Raw genomic sequence first — 14,770 nt, forward strand, 5'->3', positions numbered from 1 at the left:
GAAAACAACAATGTGATATTAGAGATCAAGAGACTCAGGCGCTCATGACATAACCAAGGCAAGAAGAAACAACTGTTTTTAGCTTCCCATCTCCAGTGTCAATCACACTCACGTTGGCTCGATTGATGGTCGGGGACCACCAGAGGGTGAATCTACGATTGGGAATCTGGTTCAATCCTGATCGCTGAGCATTAGTTAGCTTCTTCCACTTCATAGATTCCTCAAAGCCACTGGCCTTCTCCCTGGGGAGCAAGAGAAGCAGGTGAGGTGATATCCTGCCATCTCCCAGCACACTGCTGACCTCCTGGAGGTGGCTGTCTGGGAAACACCACAGGAAATCACAGATGCACACAAGAGATGAGCTCAAAGGGTTGTGATAGGTCCCTCTAAGAGAGGAGAATCCTCACCAGAAAAGCCCCTCCCAGGTAGGGAAGTAAGTGCCCTTAAAGAGTGTGTGTTCCAGAATGCCTTCCACACCGCCCAGGGCCTGGATCATGTCTGTACGGTAGTTGTTCAGGTTCCAGAGCTTCCCATCATGCCGCTGGTGTGTCCACCAGAACGGATTCTGCTTCAAAACCTAGATGGCAAGGCAGGCATGGTCAAGCTTCTGGGTGCCTATTGCCCCAAGTTTCCGGGATAGCCATGGATTTTCCTGACTCAGGGAAAATCTCCTCCCTCCACATACCTGATACTGCTTAAAGTCAGTTCTGACACGCCAGCCCTTATCATAAGCCAGTGTGTGCCGGTCCTTCTGGAAGAGGGTATTGATTCGAGGAATGCCACGATCCCATGAATCTTCTAGGTCTTCTAAAGTCAGGCGTCTTCCAAAAAAAGAAAGATCCAAGTCAAAACGCGATCTCACACGAGGAGCTCAGCACTCCTTCCTGGCCAAAAATAATTAGGGTCAGTAGAACCAGCCTTCTCACCTCCATACAACCGTGCCACGCTCTGGCCCTGAACTCCACACGGTTCAAAGGCCACCACCTGCCCCAGCCCCAGGGCTGGCATGCTCTCCTAGGTGCCCACCTGTTCTGAGCAATGGCCTCTTGCCTCTTGAGTGCGTACTCAGCCCAGACCCGCTGAGAATCAATGAACTCGCTCTCCCATGGCTGTATGTAGCGGTACAAGTTGGGGATGAGCTGGTCTTCTTCATGACTCATTCCTGAACGAAAGTGTGTGATGCCTACATCTGTCTGTTTGGACCACCTGTTTGGGGGTACAACCAAGATGAGAGAAAAAATAAAGCCTAAAACTAAAGAAATACCCACTTCCCTTAGGGCCTGAGCAATAGGGTTTAGAAACACATTTAACTGGGCTGTACCTGAGGTCGGACTGGGGGATGAGCACATGGCCCATTGAGAGCATGCCGAGTCCACCCAGCTCCTTAGGGGTGTAGAACACAACCGGGGGGAACCGACTGGGCATCTTGGAGTTGAGTCCAATCTTGATACGTGTCTGGATCTTGTTCTCACACTTTACCAGTAAGTCCAAGAGCTCTTGGGTGTTCACCACAGCCTCCCGAAAGTATGTCATAAGGCCAATGAGAGCTGTATTCCACTTATTCACAATCTAAAGATAGTAGAAAAAAAAGTAAATTACAGATGAGCCGGGGCAGGGAGGGTGGAGACTACTTGATCCAGTTAGTTTTATCCCTACTACTCAAGAAAGATTTGAGTTCAACATCATTAGTCACTAGGGAAATTCTGCAAAACCACAATGAGGCTGGGAGTGGTGGCTCATGCCTATAAACCCAGCACTTCGGGAGGCCAAGGTGGGAGGACTGCTTGAGCCCAGGAGTTGGAGACCAGCCTGGCCAACATGGCAAAACCCTGTTTCTACTAAAAATACAAGAATTAGCCGGGTGTGGTGGCAGACGCCTGTAATCCCAGCTACTCAGGAGGCTGAGGCAGGAGAATCACTTGAACCCGGGAGGTGGAGGTTGCAGTGAGCTGAGATCGTGCCACTGCACTCCAGCCTGGGCAACAGAGTGAGACTCCATCTCAGGAAAAAAAAAAAAAAAAAAAGAAAATGGTTTCCCTGGGGCAGGCATGGTGGCTCACACCTGTCATCCCAGCACTTTGGGAGGCCGAGGTGGGTGGATCACTTGAGGTCAGGAGTTCAAGACCAGCCTGGCCAACACGAAACCGTCTCTACTAAAAATACAAAAATTGAACCCAGGAAGCAGAGGCTGCAGTGAGCTGAGATCGCACCACTGCACTCCAGCCTGGGAGACAGAGCGAGACTCTGTCTCCAAAAAAAAAAAAAAAAAAAAAGCACACCAGATGGAGCTATACAAACTAGTGAAGAACACCAGAAATAGTAAGTATGTGGGTAAAATGCAAAAAATATTTTTTCTCATTTTGCAATTTCTACAAAAGATGAAGGCTGTTCAAAGCAAAAAGAGTAACAAAGTATTATAGCACTTATAATACATGTACAATTAAAACGTTATGACAAAAATACTACTAAGAGTGGGAGTGGAACTTGAAGTGTATTATTCTAAGGTTCTTGTACTATATGTGAAGTGATCCGTAGTAGACTAATGGTCACAGTAGATCACTGTGAGGGATGTATACTGTAAACTTTAGAGCAAACAATAAGAAAAAAACCATGTAGCCAAATAAGTGAAAAGTGGAGATAAAGTCACAAAACAACTAAATTCCGAAGAAGGCAGGACAAGAGAAAAGCAGAAAAAATAATTAAAAAAAAAGAATGAGACGGTAGATTTAAACTGAGCTACATTGCCACACTGATAGTTACATTAACCTTAATTGAGGTATTTAGACCATTTGTAAGGCAAACATTGTCAAACTGGATTTAAATAAAAAGGTCGTGCATGGTGGCTCACACCTGTAATCCCAGCACTTTGGGAGGCCGAGGCGGGCCTCGTGGTCAGGAGTTCGAAATCCTCCTGGACAGCATGGTGAGACCCCATCTCTACTAAAAATACAAAAATTAGCCGGGCATGGTGGCGCACGCCTGTAGTCTCAGTTTCTTGGGAGGCTGAGGTAGGAGAATGTCTTGAACTCGGGAGGCAGAGGTTGCACTGAACCAAGATCATGCCACTGCACTCCAGCCTGGGCAACAAAGGGAGAGACTCCATCTCAAACCAAAAAAAAAAAAAAAGATATCCAACTATATGCTGTCTATAAGAAATAAACTTTAGTTACAAAGACACAGATTAACAGTAAAAAGATGGAAAAATACACTTATGCAAACACAAAACAAAGCTGGAGTGGCACTACTGATATAAGACAAAGACTTCAGACCATGGAATGCTATCAGGAATACAGAGGGATATTTGATACAATAAAGTAGTCAACTTGTTCAGAAGACCTAATGATCCTAAATACATTATGTAACTAATAACAGAATTTCAAAAATGATGGACCTGAAAGACAATAAACTCACAGCTGTAGCTGGAGCTTTCTCTCAAGCAAGATAGCGTGGGTCTTGCTCTCTTGCCCAGGCTGGAGTGCAATGGCACCATCTCCACTCATTGCAGCCTCCACCTCCCAGGCTCAAGATCTCCCACCTCAGCCTTCCAAGTAGCTGGGACTACAGGCGTGTACCACTACACCCAGCTAATTTTTGTATTTTTTTGTAGAAATGGGGTTTTGCTATGTTGCCCAGGATGGTCTTGAACTCCTGTGCTCAAGCAATCCACCAGCCTCAGCCTCCCAAACTGCTGGGATTACTAGAGATTTCTAATATTCCTCAGTAATCGATAGAAGTATACAAAAAATATCACTAAGGATATAGAAGGCTTGAGCAATGTAACCAATTGACTGTTTGTAAAACACTCAACCTAACAATAGCAGAATACAGATTAACAGATATTTTCCAGCACACATGGGACAGGCACCAAGATAGACTGTATGCTAGGACATCAAAAAGTCAGCCTCAGTCAGGTGCAGTAGCTCATGCCCGTAATCCCAATTCTTTGGAAGGCTGAGGCAGGAGGATCGCTTGCACCCAGGCGTTTGAGTCGAACCTAGGCAAGAGTGAGACCCCACCTCTAAATTAATTATTTTTTAAAAAAATCTTGATACATTTTTTAAAACTAAGATCACATAGAACATGTTTCCTAATCATAATGGAATCAAAGTAGAAACTAATAAGGGAAACCCCCAAATATGTAAACAGCATAATTTGAAACAACCTAAGGTGAAATATGAACTCATAAGGGAAATTAGAATATACTTTTAACTAAATAAAAATGAAAACACAACATATTAAAATGTGAGGAATGGGGCCAGGCACGATGGCTCATATCTGTAATCCCAGTACCTTGGGAAGCCAAGGCGGGTGAATCACGAGGTCAGGAGTTCAAGACCAGCCTGGCCAACATGGTGAAACCCTGTCTCTACTAAAAATACAAAAAAAAATTAGCTGGGTGTGGTGGCAGGCGTCTGTAATCCCAGCTACTTGGGAGGCTGAGGCAGGAGAATCGATTGAACAGGGTAGGCGGAGGTTGCAGTGAGCCGAGATCGTGCCACTGCACTCTAGCCCAGGCGACAACGTGAGACTCCGTCTCAAAAAAAAAAAAAAAAAAAAAAAAAAAAAAAAAAGGGAGGAATGCAGCTAAAGCAATGCTGAGAGGAAAATTTACAGAAGTGAATAATTCTATTAGAAAAAGAGAAAGGTTGGCCAGGCACGGTGGCTCACACATGTAATCCCAGCACTTTGGGAGGCCAAGGCGGGTGGATCATGAGGTTAGGAGATCGAGACCATCCCGGCTAACACGGTGAAACCCCATCTCTACTACAAAAAATTAGCTGGGCATGGTGGCGGGCGCCTGTAGTCCCAGCTACTCAAGAGGCTGAGGCAGGAGAATGACATGAACCCAGGAGGCAGAGGTTGCAGTGAGCCGAGATCACACCGCTGCACTCCAGCCTGGGTGACACAGCAAGACTCCGTCTCAAAAAAAAAAAAAAAGAGAAAGGTCAGCTGGGCACGGTGGCTCACGCCTGTAATCCCAGCACTTTGGGAGGCCACGACAGGTGGATCACAAGGTCAAGAATTCAAGACCAGCCTGTCCAAGATGGTGAAACCCTGTCTCTACTAAAAATACAAAAAAAAATTAGCCGGGCACGGTGGCAGGCACCTGTAATCCTAGCTGCTCGGGAGGCTGAGGCAGGAGAATCGCTTGAACTCAGAGGGCGGAGGTTGCAGTGAGCCGAGATCGCGCCACTGCACTCCAGCCTGGGCGAGAGAGTGAGACTCCATCTCAAAAAAAAAAAAAAGAAAAAGAAAAAGAAAAAGGTCCAGGCCGGGCGCGGTGGCTCACACCTGTAATCCCAACACTTTGGGAGGCCGAGGCAAGCGGATCAGGAAGTGGTCAGGAGATCGAGACCATCCTGGCAAACACAGTGAAACCGTGTCTCTAGTAAAAATACAAAAAAAAAAAAAATTAGCCGGGTGTGGTGGCGGGCACCTGTAGTTCCAGTTTGGGAGCTGAGGCAGGAGTATGGTGTGAACCCGGGAGACGGAGCTTGCAGTGAACCGAGATCGCGCCACTGCACTCCAACCTGAGTGACAGGGTGAGACTCCGTCTCAAAAAAAAAAAAAAAAAAAGAGAAAGGTCCAAAATTGATAATCTAATCTTTTACCTTAACAAACTAGCAAAGGGGATGGCTATGATAAGAGAAGAAATCAATGCAAAAAGGCCAGGTGTGGTGGCTCACACCTACAATCCCAGCACTTTGGGAGCCCAGGGGGGTGGATTACCTGAGCTCAGGAATTCAAGACCAGCCTGGGCAACATGGCGAAACTGTCTGTATCCAAAATACAAAGAAAAATCAGCCAGGCATGGTGGCATGTGCCTATGGTCCCAGCTACTTGGGAGGCTAAGGTGGGAGGGTCTCCTGAGCCTGGGAGGCAGAGGTTACAGTAAGCTGAGATTGCGACACTGCACACCAACCTGGGTCACAGAGACCCCATCTCAAAAAGAAAAGAAAAAAAAATCCACGCAATAAAAAAGAGAAAAACCATAAAAATTAATGAAACCAAAGCTGTTTCTTTGAAAAGCTCAATAAAACAAGATAGCAAACCACAAAATACCAAATGATATAGTCAAGACTTTAAGGTAAAAAATGTCTTCTGAACAATTATTGAGGTGAAAGAGTGCATTGGCTGGAGTTACTATAGTAATCTGCCTTGAGCAAATAGTATTCAGACAAGCAAGGAGAAAAGACTACAGGTGAGATAACAGCTCAAACCCTAATACGAAAGCTAGACTGAGCATCTCGCATATCCACAGGATGAGACAACCAGGCAGATCTACAGAAAGGAGGGGGGCCAGGTGCGGTGGCTCATGCCTGTAATTCCAGCACTTTGGGAGGCCGAGGCAGGCGGATCATGAGGTCAGGAGTTCGAGACCAGCCTGACCAACATGGTGAAACCCTGTCTCTACTAAAAATACAAAAATTGCCCAGGCATGGTGGCGGGCACCTGTAATCCCAGCTAATCAGGAGGCTGAGGCAGGAGAATTACTTAAACCCGGGAGGTGGAGGTTGCAGTGAGCTGAAATTATGCCACTGCACTCCAGCCTGGGCAACAGAGCAAGACTTCGTCTCAAAAAAAAAAAAAAAGGAGGGCCAGGGGCCAGGATGGGCTAGATACTGGGGTAAAGGCAAGTGGACAATTCCCATTAGGTTTAGTAAATTCTCTTGACTGCACTTGGAATTGCTGATGTGTGTAATGGAACACAGTATTTCTGTTGTAGTTAACAGTGCTCTATCCCTGAAGGGGAGGAAGCATAAATTCCTGAGGAGCCCAGTGTTCCTTTACTAAATAGCAGAAATTCCTGGGGGATAAGGGGAGGCAGGAAGGAAAACAATATTTACTCAGGTCTACATGTAGTAGGTACCATGGTAAGAAATTTATATATATTATACCTCTTATGTCTTCATAAAAAAACAAGTTATAGAACTTCCCCATGACATAGCTTTTTTTTTTTTTTGAGATGGAGTCTCACTTTGTCACCCAGGCTGGAGTGCAGTGGTGCAATCTCAGCTCACTGCAACCTCCATCTCCGGGGCTCAAGTGATTCTCTTGCTTCAGCCTCCGGAGTAGCTGGGACTACAGACATGTGCCACCACGCCTGGCTAATTTTTGTATATTTAGTAAAGATGGGGTTTCACCATATTGGCCAGGCTGGTCTTGAACTCCTGACCTCGTAATCCACCTACCTCGGCATCCCAAAGTGCTGGGATTACAGGCGTGAGCCACCGCACCCGGCCTATTTACTTATTTTTAAATATAAACGGGATCTTGCTATGTTGCCTAAGCTGGTCTCGAATTCCTGGACTCAAGCAGTCCTCCCACCTCAGCTTCCAAAAGTGCTGGGATTGCAGGCATAAGCCACCGTGCCCAGCTTTATCAAGCAATTTATCAAGTAATATGGCTTACTAAATACCCCATTTCATTTAATTCTCACAAAAGCTGTCTGAGCTAGGCCACATCAGTATCCCTATTTTACAGATGAGGGAACTGAGGCCCAGCACGGGCAATTTTCCCAAGATCCCAACTAGTGATATGACAAAGGTATGATGTGAACCCCCTCTGACTCCAGAGCCTGTGCTTCTAACCACTAGAGTCAACTGCATCCTTACCCTCTCAGACACTCCTCAACTCCTCAGCCTCTAACTTCTTATATCCAGTTCCCTGATGCCTACAATTCTTTCCCAGGCCAATGGCCTCTTCTGCTCTCTCTCCTCTCCCCTCTTCCAGGATCTCAATGGGGTCCAGCATTCTTTTTTTTTTGAGACAGAGTCTCGCTCTGTTACCCAGGCTGGAGTGCAGTGTCGCGATCTCGGCTCACTGCAAGCTCTGCCTCCCAGGTTCCTGCCATTCTCCTGCCTCAGTCTCCCGACTAGCTGGGACCACAGGTGCCCGCCACCATGCCAGGCTAATTTTTTGTATTTTTAGTAGAGACGGGGTTTCACCGCGTTAGCCAGGATGGTCTCGATCTCCTGAACTCGTGATCCACCTGCCTCAGCCTCCCAAAGTGCTGGGATTATAGGTATGAGCCACCACGCCCGACTACGTCCCGCACTCTTGATTCCCTTGCATTCAATCCCTTACCACTCTACAACTGTCTTCTAATGGAGCTCTGTTCCTTAATCACCAGTGTAATCTATCCACCTTCTCCATCCCTGTCACTGAGTAGCTGGGTGATTCTGGGAAAAACAAATGCTCAGAGTTGTCTTCCCAAAACCCACCTGAGCTCTCAACACAGCTTCTAATCCCTCTCAGTTTCTTCAGCAATCATCATCATACCCTAATACCATCAAATTCACTACGCACAACTCTTTCCCCTAACTCCAGCCCAAGCAAAGCTGAAAAACTCAAAATCCGGTTATAGCTTCCCACTAACCTCATCTATATCCACATCTTTCCAGACGTCTTTCCTGTTAGGTTCAGAGGATTTTTCCTCTGCTTGCTCTTTATTCTATCCCTAGTGAGACCCTCTGCACCTCTGCTCATCAATTACCTACTTTTCTTTTCTTCGAGATGGAGTCTTGCTCTGTCGCCGAGGCTGGAGTGCAGTGGCATGATCTTGGCTCACTGCAACCTCCACCTCCTGGGTTCAAGCAATTCTCCTGCCTCAGCCTCCCGAGTAGCTGAGATTACAGGCACCCACCACCATGCCAGGCTAATTTTTTTATTTTTAGTAGAGACGGCGTTTCACCATGTTGGCCAGGCTGGTCTCAAACTCCTGACTTGGTGATTCGCCCACCTTGGCCTCCCAAAGTGTTGGGATTACGGGCGTGAGCCACTGCGTCTGGCCAATTCCACACTTTTCTATTGTGCACTCAACTGCTACTGGGCTCCTTAATTAAAACATACTCAAGTCACTGTCATTCAAAAACACCTGCACTGACTTACAGCTCCCTCTAGGTGGCATCTGATGTCCTTCCTTCTCTTCAACTGGCAAACAGATTGTCCTTGCTGTCTCCACTCACTCACTTCCCATGAAGCCTCACCCACTGCCATCTGGCTTCCATCCCTACTATTTCTGTAACAGCTCCTGCTAAGGTCACCAATGACGTCCTAACTGCCAAATCCAATGGATACTTTTCAGTCCTTATCTAACCAAAATGCTCTTAGGCAACTGACACTGCTAAGCATCACCCCAATTCTGGACACCTGTTCCTGAAAGCCTTGGTTCCAAGACCCAGCCCTCTCCCACAGGTTCTGGCCACACTTAATCTTAGTATTCCCCACAGTTCCAAATTCTTCCCTCTCCTCTTCTCACTCTACATTGTCCCCGGGTGATGTCACTCATTCTTGAGCTTTTGACCTTTTGTGGATAGGCTCCTAAATCTACATCTTTAATCCAGACCTGTTCCCCATGCTTCTTCAGATTGCTACTCACCTAGGAACCTCTAAGCTATCCCTGACTGCTCTTACCTTTCTAGTTTCATTTCTCTCCCTGGAATGTCACACTCATACTTTTTAAATCAAATCTAACAGATCATCAATTAAAGAGGCACCACTAAGGGAGCAGAAGGAATAGGGAATCTATACACGTGTATTTATGTACTTAAATATGTATCTTGGAACTGAAGAAATAAGGTATAAATAAATACCTGGGGAAATCACCATCTGAATGTTCTCAGGAACTTCAAACTTCATATATCCTAAACTAGATTTATCTTCCATCCTAAACCTGCTCTTGTTCATGTAGTCTTCCAGTTGGTGGCACTAACATCCACCTAGTCACCTATGCCAAAATCTGCACATCATTTTTGACTTTTCTTTGAGCATCCCAGGACCACAAAGTTCTGCTGATTTTATCTGCTAACTTCTTATCAAATCTGCTCCCCTCTTCCGACCTCTACTTTCAGTGCTCTCATCATTTTTATTGATTTATGTATTTTTTTGGAGACAGAGTCTCACCCTGTTGCCAGGCTGGAGTGCACTGGTGGGATCTCGGCTCACTGCAACCTCTGCCTCCCGGGTTCAAGCGATTCTCCTGCCTCAGCCTCCTGTGTAGCTGGGATTACAGGTGTGCGCCACCACGCCCAGCTAATTTTCATATTTTAAGTAGAGATAGGGTTTCCCCATGTTGGTCAGGCTGGTCTCAAACTCCTGACCTCAGGTGATGCACCTGCCTGGGCCTCCCAAAGTGCTGGGATTACAGGTGAGAGCCCCCGTGCCCGGCCTGCTCTCATCATTTTTATCTGGACTTCAGTGGTCCCCAAACCTGGTCTCCCATCCTATCCTTTCAGGTCCATCTTTCTCACAGCTGCAAGAGTGAATCATCTAACACAGAAATTTGACAAAGTCTACATCTGTAGTGTGGGAAGTTAAAAAAAAAAAAAAAAAAAAAGAAAGAAAAACAAATCTGACAAAGTCCCTCTGTGCTTAAGACCCTTACATAATTCTTCCTAAGGTGTGCGATGCCCTCCGTGATATGGCTCTCCACTATTTATCCAGCCTCATCTCTTAACATTCCCAATTCCACAATTTACTCCAGCAAACCTTGAACTTTCCATGATCCCATGTACACCAAGCTAGTTACCATCGCCACACTTCTGGCTAAAGGAATGCTCTCCCTCACCTGTCTCATCACATGCTACTTCTTTCAGGAATCCTTTCCTCTTCCACTTCCAGACTGGGCTAGAGCAATCACTAACTCTAGTGCTCTCACAGATTCCCAGATACAGGTTAATCTAAAACCCAGAATGCTCAAAAAGCTGAAACTTTCTGAGTCCCAACATTCTGAGCACCAACATGATGCTCAAAGGAAATGCTCATTGGGGCATTTCAAATTTTGGATTAGGGATGCTGAATCTGTAAGTATAATGAAAATATTTCAAGGCTGGGCACGGTGGCTCACACCTATAATCCAGCACTATGAGAGGCTAAGGCAGGAGGACTGCTTGAACCCAAAGAATCCGAGACCTGCCTGGACAAGAGAGTGAGATCCCAGCTCTACAAAAAATTTAAAAATTAGGCCGGGCGTGGTGGCTCACACCTGTAATCCCAGTACTCTGGGAGGCTGAGGCAGGCGGATCATGAGGTCAGGAGTTCGAGACCATCCTGGCTAACACGGTGAAACCCCTTCTCTACTAAAAACACAAAAAATTAGCCGGGCGTGGTGGCAGGCGCCTGTAGTCCCAGCTACTCAGGAGGCTGAGGCAGGAGAATGGGGTGAACCTGGGAGGCGGAGCTTGCGGTGAGGCGAGACTGCGCCACTGCACTCCAGCCCGGGAGACAGAGCAAGACTACGTCTCAAAAAAAAATAATAATAATAAAAATTAGCCAGGCATGGTGGCGTACGCACCTGTGGTCCCAGATACTCGGGAGGCTGAGGTGTGAGGATCACTCGAGCTGCAGTGAGCTATGATAGCACCACTGCACTTCAGCCTAAGTGACAGTGAGACCCTGTCTCTAATAAAAATAATGAAAATATTAAAAAAGAAAATCTGAAATCCAAAACATTTCTGGTCCCAAGAATTTTGGATAAAGGAAACTCAACCGTAATGCAATAGTTCTAAAACATAATAGAACGTATCCTTAACAGACTTAACTAAAAAAGAGAAAACATTTCTGTGCACGCAAATGCCGCACATTTAGAGATATGAAGGTCGGAATGCAAGAAAAATGTTATAGCTAAGAGTTACTCTAATGGAAACCAGAGTAAGGTAACTTTTTTTTTTTTTTTTTTGAGATAGAGTTTTTGCTCTGTCGCCCAGGCTGGAGTGCAATGGTACAATCTCGACTCACAGCAACCTCCGCCTCCCAGGTTCAAGCAATTCTCCTGCCTCAGCCTCCCAAGTAGCTGGGATTACAGGAGTCTGCCACCAGGCCCGGTTCATTTTTGTATTTTTAGCAGAGACAAGGGTTCAGAACCACATTGGCCAGGCTGGTCTCAAACTCTTGACGTCAGGTGATCCACCAGCCTTGGCCTCCCAAAGTGCTGGGATTACAGGTGTGAGCCACCGCGCCTGGCCGAGGTAACTTTTTAAATTTTGGGAAAACTTAAATATACGTAGTTCAAAATTCCTCAGCTTTTTCTTTCTCAATTCCAGTTGCCTTCACTGGGCCTCCGAAGGTAAGTAAAGGGGAAACGAACCCTGAGATGCCTACGAGAGCTGCTTTTTCACAGGTTCTCTACGCCACTGGTTAACATGACTTAGATAAGCCCCCGAGAAAATGCAAAAATAATGCTTTTCTGTTCAAAATAATAAATCCAACTTTTATTCTTGCCTTAATTTAGAATCATCACAACTCCACAAGAAGGAGACTACAGAATTTCTACAAGGAATGCTCAGAAAATAACTAGGAAGTGACCTGACATACTATAAGCCACTATTGCACAGAGCATGGAAACTGGCACACTAAGCAGAGGAGAAGGAAGAAGCCAGCAGGGGAAGAAGTGAAAGGGATGTGAAATGAGCAGAGGACAGCAGAGGACAAGAGGGAAGCCGGGGATGACGGCCTTGTACCTTGGTGAAGGTGGTGGAGCCAGAGGCCATGAGAATCTGACGCACACGGTTGTGGAAGCGCTGCATTGACTCATCATCCACACGCAGGAAACACTGAGCTGTGCGCTCCTTAGTAACCTAAACCACAAAGTCAAGGTTAACTTGTCTGAGGAACTCCCATAGAAGCAAGAGCCAACTGTGCCCACACTCAGCCTTTCCACCCAACAAGGCTCCGGTGACTGACCCAAGAAGTGCAGGCGCGCTCATGTCACTCCCAGCCCCTCCCAGGCTGTACCTCATTCTGCAGGTTCCAGACCCCGTCCTTGTGGGTGAACTCCTCATAGCTGGTGCGGCACTTAGGCAGGATGCGGCACTCGAAGCCACACATGTTGAATAGCAGGTTGGGGTTGTCCTTACTGTACACAGACACGAAGCTGTTCTCCCACTGAACTGTAGTCACTGACCGTGGCAAGCGGTTCTTGATGTCCCAGAATACTGCCCGGCCTCTGCCCACAGAGAACACACGGTCACATCAGTTTCTTGGAAGGAACTTCCCTTCAAAGGCCAACTGATAATATCCTGACACAGCCACGCCTCTCCCACCCAGGACACAGCCTCAGGTATGCCCTCTCTGGGCTCTTAGCCTTCCAGCTCACACAGCCCCAACCTAGACTCACAAGTTAACATCATGTTTCATGAGGCGCATGCGGGCATCTCGGGGCCAGCACTTCTTGTTATTATAGCCAACGATGTTTTCATTGTTGGGGTCAGGGTGCTCTGTCAGGTAACGCTGAATCAGGTCCCGAGCCTCATCTGCTGTGAACCTACACCAGACCAAGTACATTGCTGAGGCCCCAATACACTGAGATTTGGGACACCCACGAGTCTTCCAGCTCCATAGACGGAGACCCCACCCCATCCTACCCCCACCCTCCCCGGACTTCATTCCATTTCATTTATTTTTATTTTTATTTATTTATTTTTTGAGACGGAGTCTCGCTCTGTCCCCAGGATGGAGCGCAGTGGCGCAATCTCGGCTCACTGCAAGCTCCACCTCCCAGGTTCACACCCTTCTCCAGCCTCAGCCTCCTAAGTAGCTGGGACTACAGGCGCCTGCCACCACGCCCGGCTAATTTTTTGTATTTTTAGTAGAGACGGGGTTTCACTGTGTTAGCCAGGATGGTCTCGATGTCCTGCCCTCGTGATCTGCCTGCCTTGGCCTCCCAAAGTGCTGGGATTACAGGCGTGAGCCACCGCGCCCAGCTGCTTCATTCCATTTTAAAGCCCCAACAGCAGTTAAGTCAACTCAGGTACAATAGCTGATTTCAGAGGCAAAGCATATGCCTCAGTACCCTGCAGGGCTAGGAATCCAGGAAAGCCCTCACCTGAAAAAAATATGGATGCGATCAATGTATCTGCAGAAGAGACGGATGGGGTGGGCAGCCTCAGTGGCTATGTCCTGGAAACTGAGAAAGTCATTTGGCATCTGAGGGGGCCCAGCCATCTCACTGGCCCGGTGCAATCCCAATACAAGCAAATCCATCACCAGGCCATAATACTGCACGATGAATGAGGCAAACTGCAGGCCTCTGATGATCCCATATGAATTTGTATGGTTCATGTCCTAGAAAGAAAGAACTATAATTCTTAACAACCTGAGCCATGTCCCAGGATTCTCCAGGGTCAACATCTTTTGTTCTCCCCTCAGCAAATTCTGTTTCCCCGCTCCTCGCCGAGGCAGAGTTGTGCTCAGTCACCCAGGCTGGAGTGCAATGGCGCAATATCAGCTCACTGCAACCTCCACTTCCTGGGTTCAAGTGATTCTCCTGCCTCAGCCTCCCGAGTAGCTGAGATTACAGGTGCCCACCACCACACACAACTAATTTTTGTATTTTTTTAAGTAGAGACGGGGTTTCACCATGTTGGCCAGACTGGTCTCGAACTCCTGACCTCGTGATCCGCCCGTCTCAGCCTCCCAACGTGCTGGGATTACAGGCGTGAGCCACCGCACTCAGCCTCCTCCTCAGCAAATTCTGAGTCAGTGGGCCAGACAACCACTCCACACACGATTCCGTGCTACTGCGCCTGAGACACACCTTATAGTTGATGACAACGTTGTTCTTGGCTGTCATGTAGTCGGCTATGTTGTGGTCCACGATGAGGCGCAGCAGCCTATTGAGCAGGGTCAAGTCGATCTTCTCATACATCTTCTCAAAGCGGGATTCTAGCATGACATTGCACTCGCCTTCACTTGTCTCCCACACGTCCTGCAGGTTATTGATGCCTGAGGAATAGCAAGGCAGGTCTCCAGCAGGTTAGAAATCCTCTTT

At 47.1% G+C, this 14,770-nt stretch overlaps 1 protein-coding gene across 1 annotated transcript in view; it reads right to left on the reverse strand.

Moving 5' to 3' along the window:
* The window catches only part of PRPF8 (pre-mRNA processing factor 8), a 34,443-nt gene that overhangs the window by 10,188 nt on the left and 9,485 nt on the right, over positions 1-14,770 (reverse strand). The window contains exons 20-29 of the mRNA XM_002826810.4: positions 14,537-14,724; positions 13,826-14,064; positions 13,118-13,264; positions 12,736-12,946; positions 12,462-12,578; positions 1,322-1,569; positions 1,027-1,206; positions 686-821; positions 408-577; positions 113-242 (exon numbers count right to left, since the gene is read on the reverse strand). Coding sequence (XP_002826856.1) covers positions 113-242; positions 408-577; positions 686-821; positions 1,027-1,206; positions 1,322-1,569; positions 12,462-12,578; positions 12,736-12,946; positions 13,118-13,264; positions 13,826-14,064; positions 14,537-14,724 — 1,766 coding nt within the window. The remainder of the gene's footprint in view (positions 1-112; positions 243-407; positions 578-685; positions 822-1,026; positions 1,207-1,321; positions 1,570-12,461; positions 12,579-12,735; positions 12,947-13,117; positions 13,265-13,825; positions 14,065-14,536; positions 14,725-14,770) is intronic.

Source organism: Pongo abelii, chromosome 19 (genome assembly GCF_028885655.2).
Source record: "Pongo abelii isolate AG06213 chromosome 19, NHGRI_mPonAbe1-v2.0_pri, whole genome shotgun sequence".
Taxonomy (NCBI): domain Eukaryota; kingdom Metazoa; phylum Chordata; class Mammalia; order Primates; family Hominidae; genus Pongo; species Pongo abelii.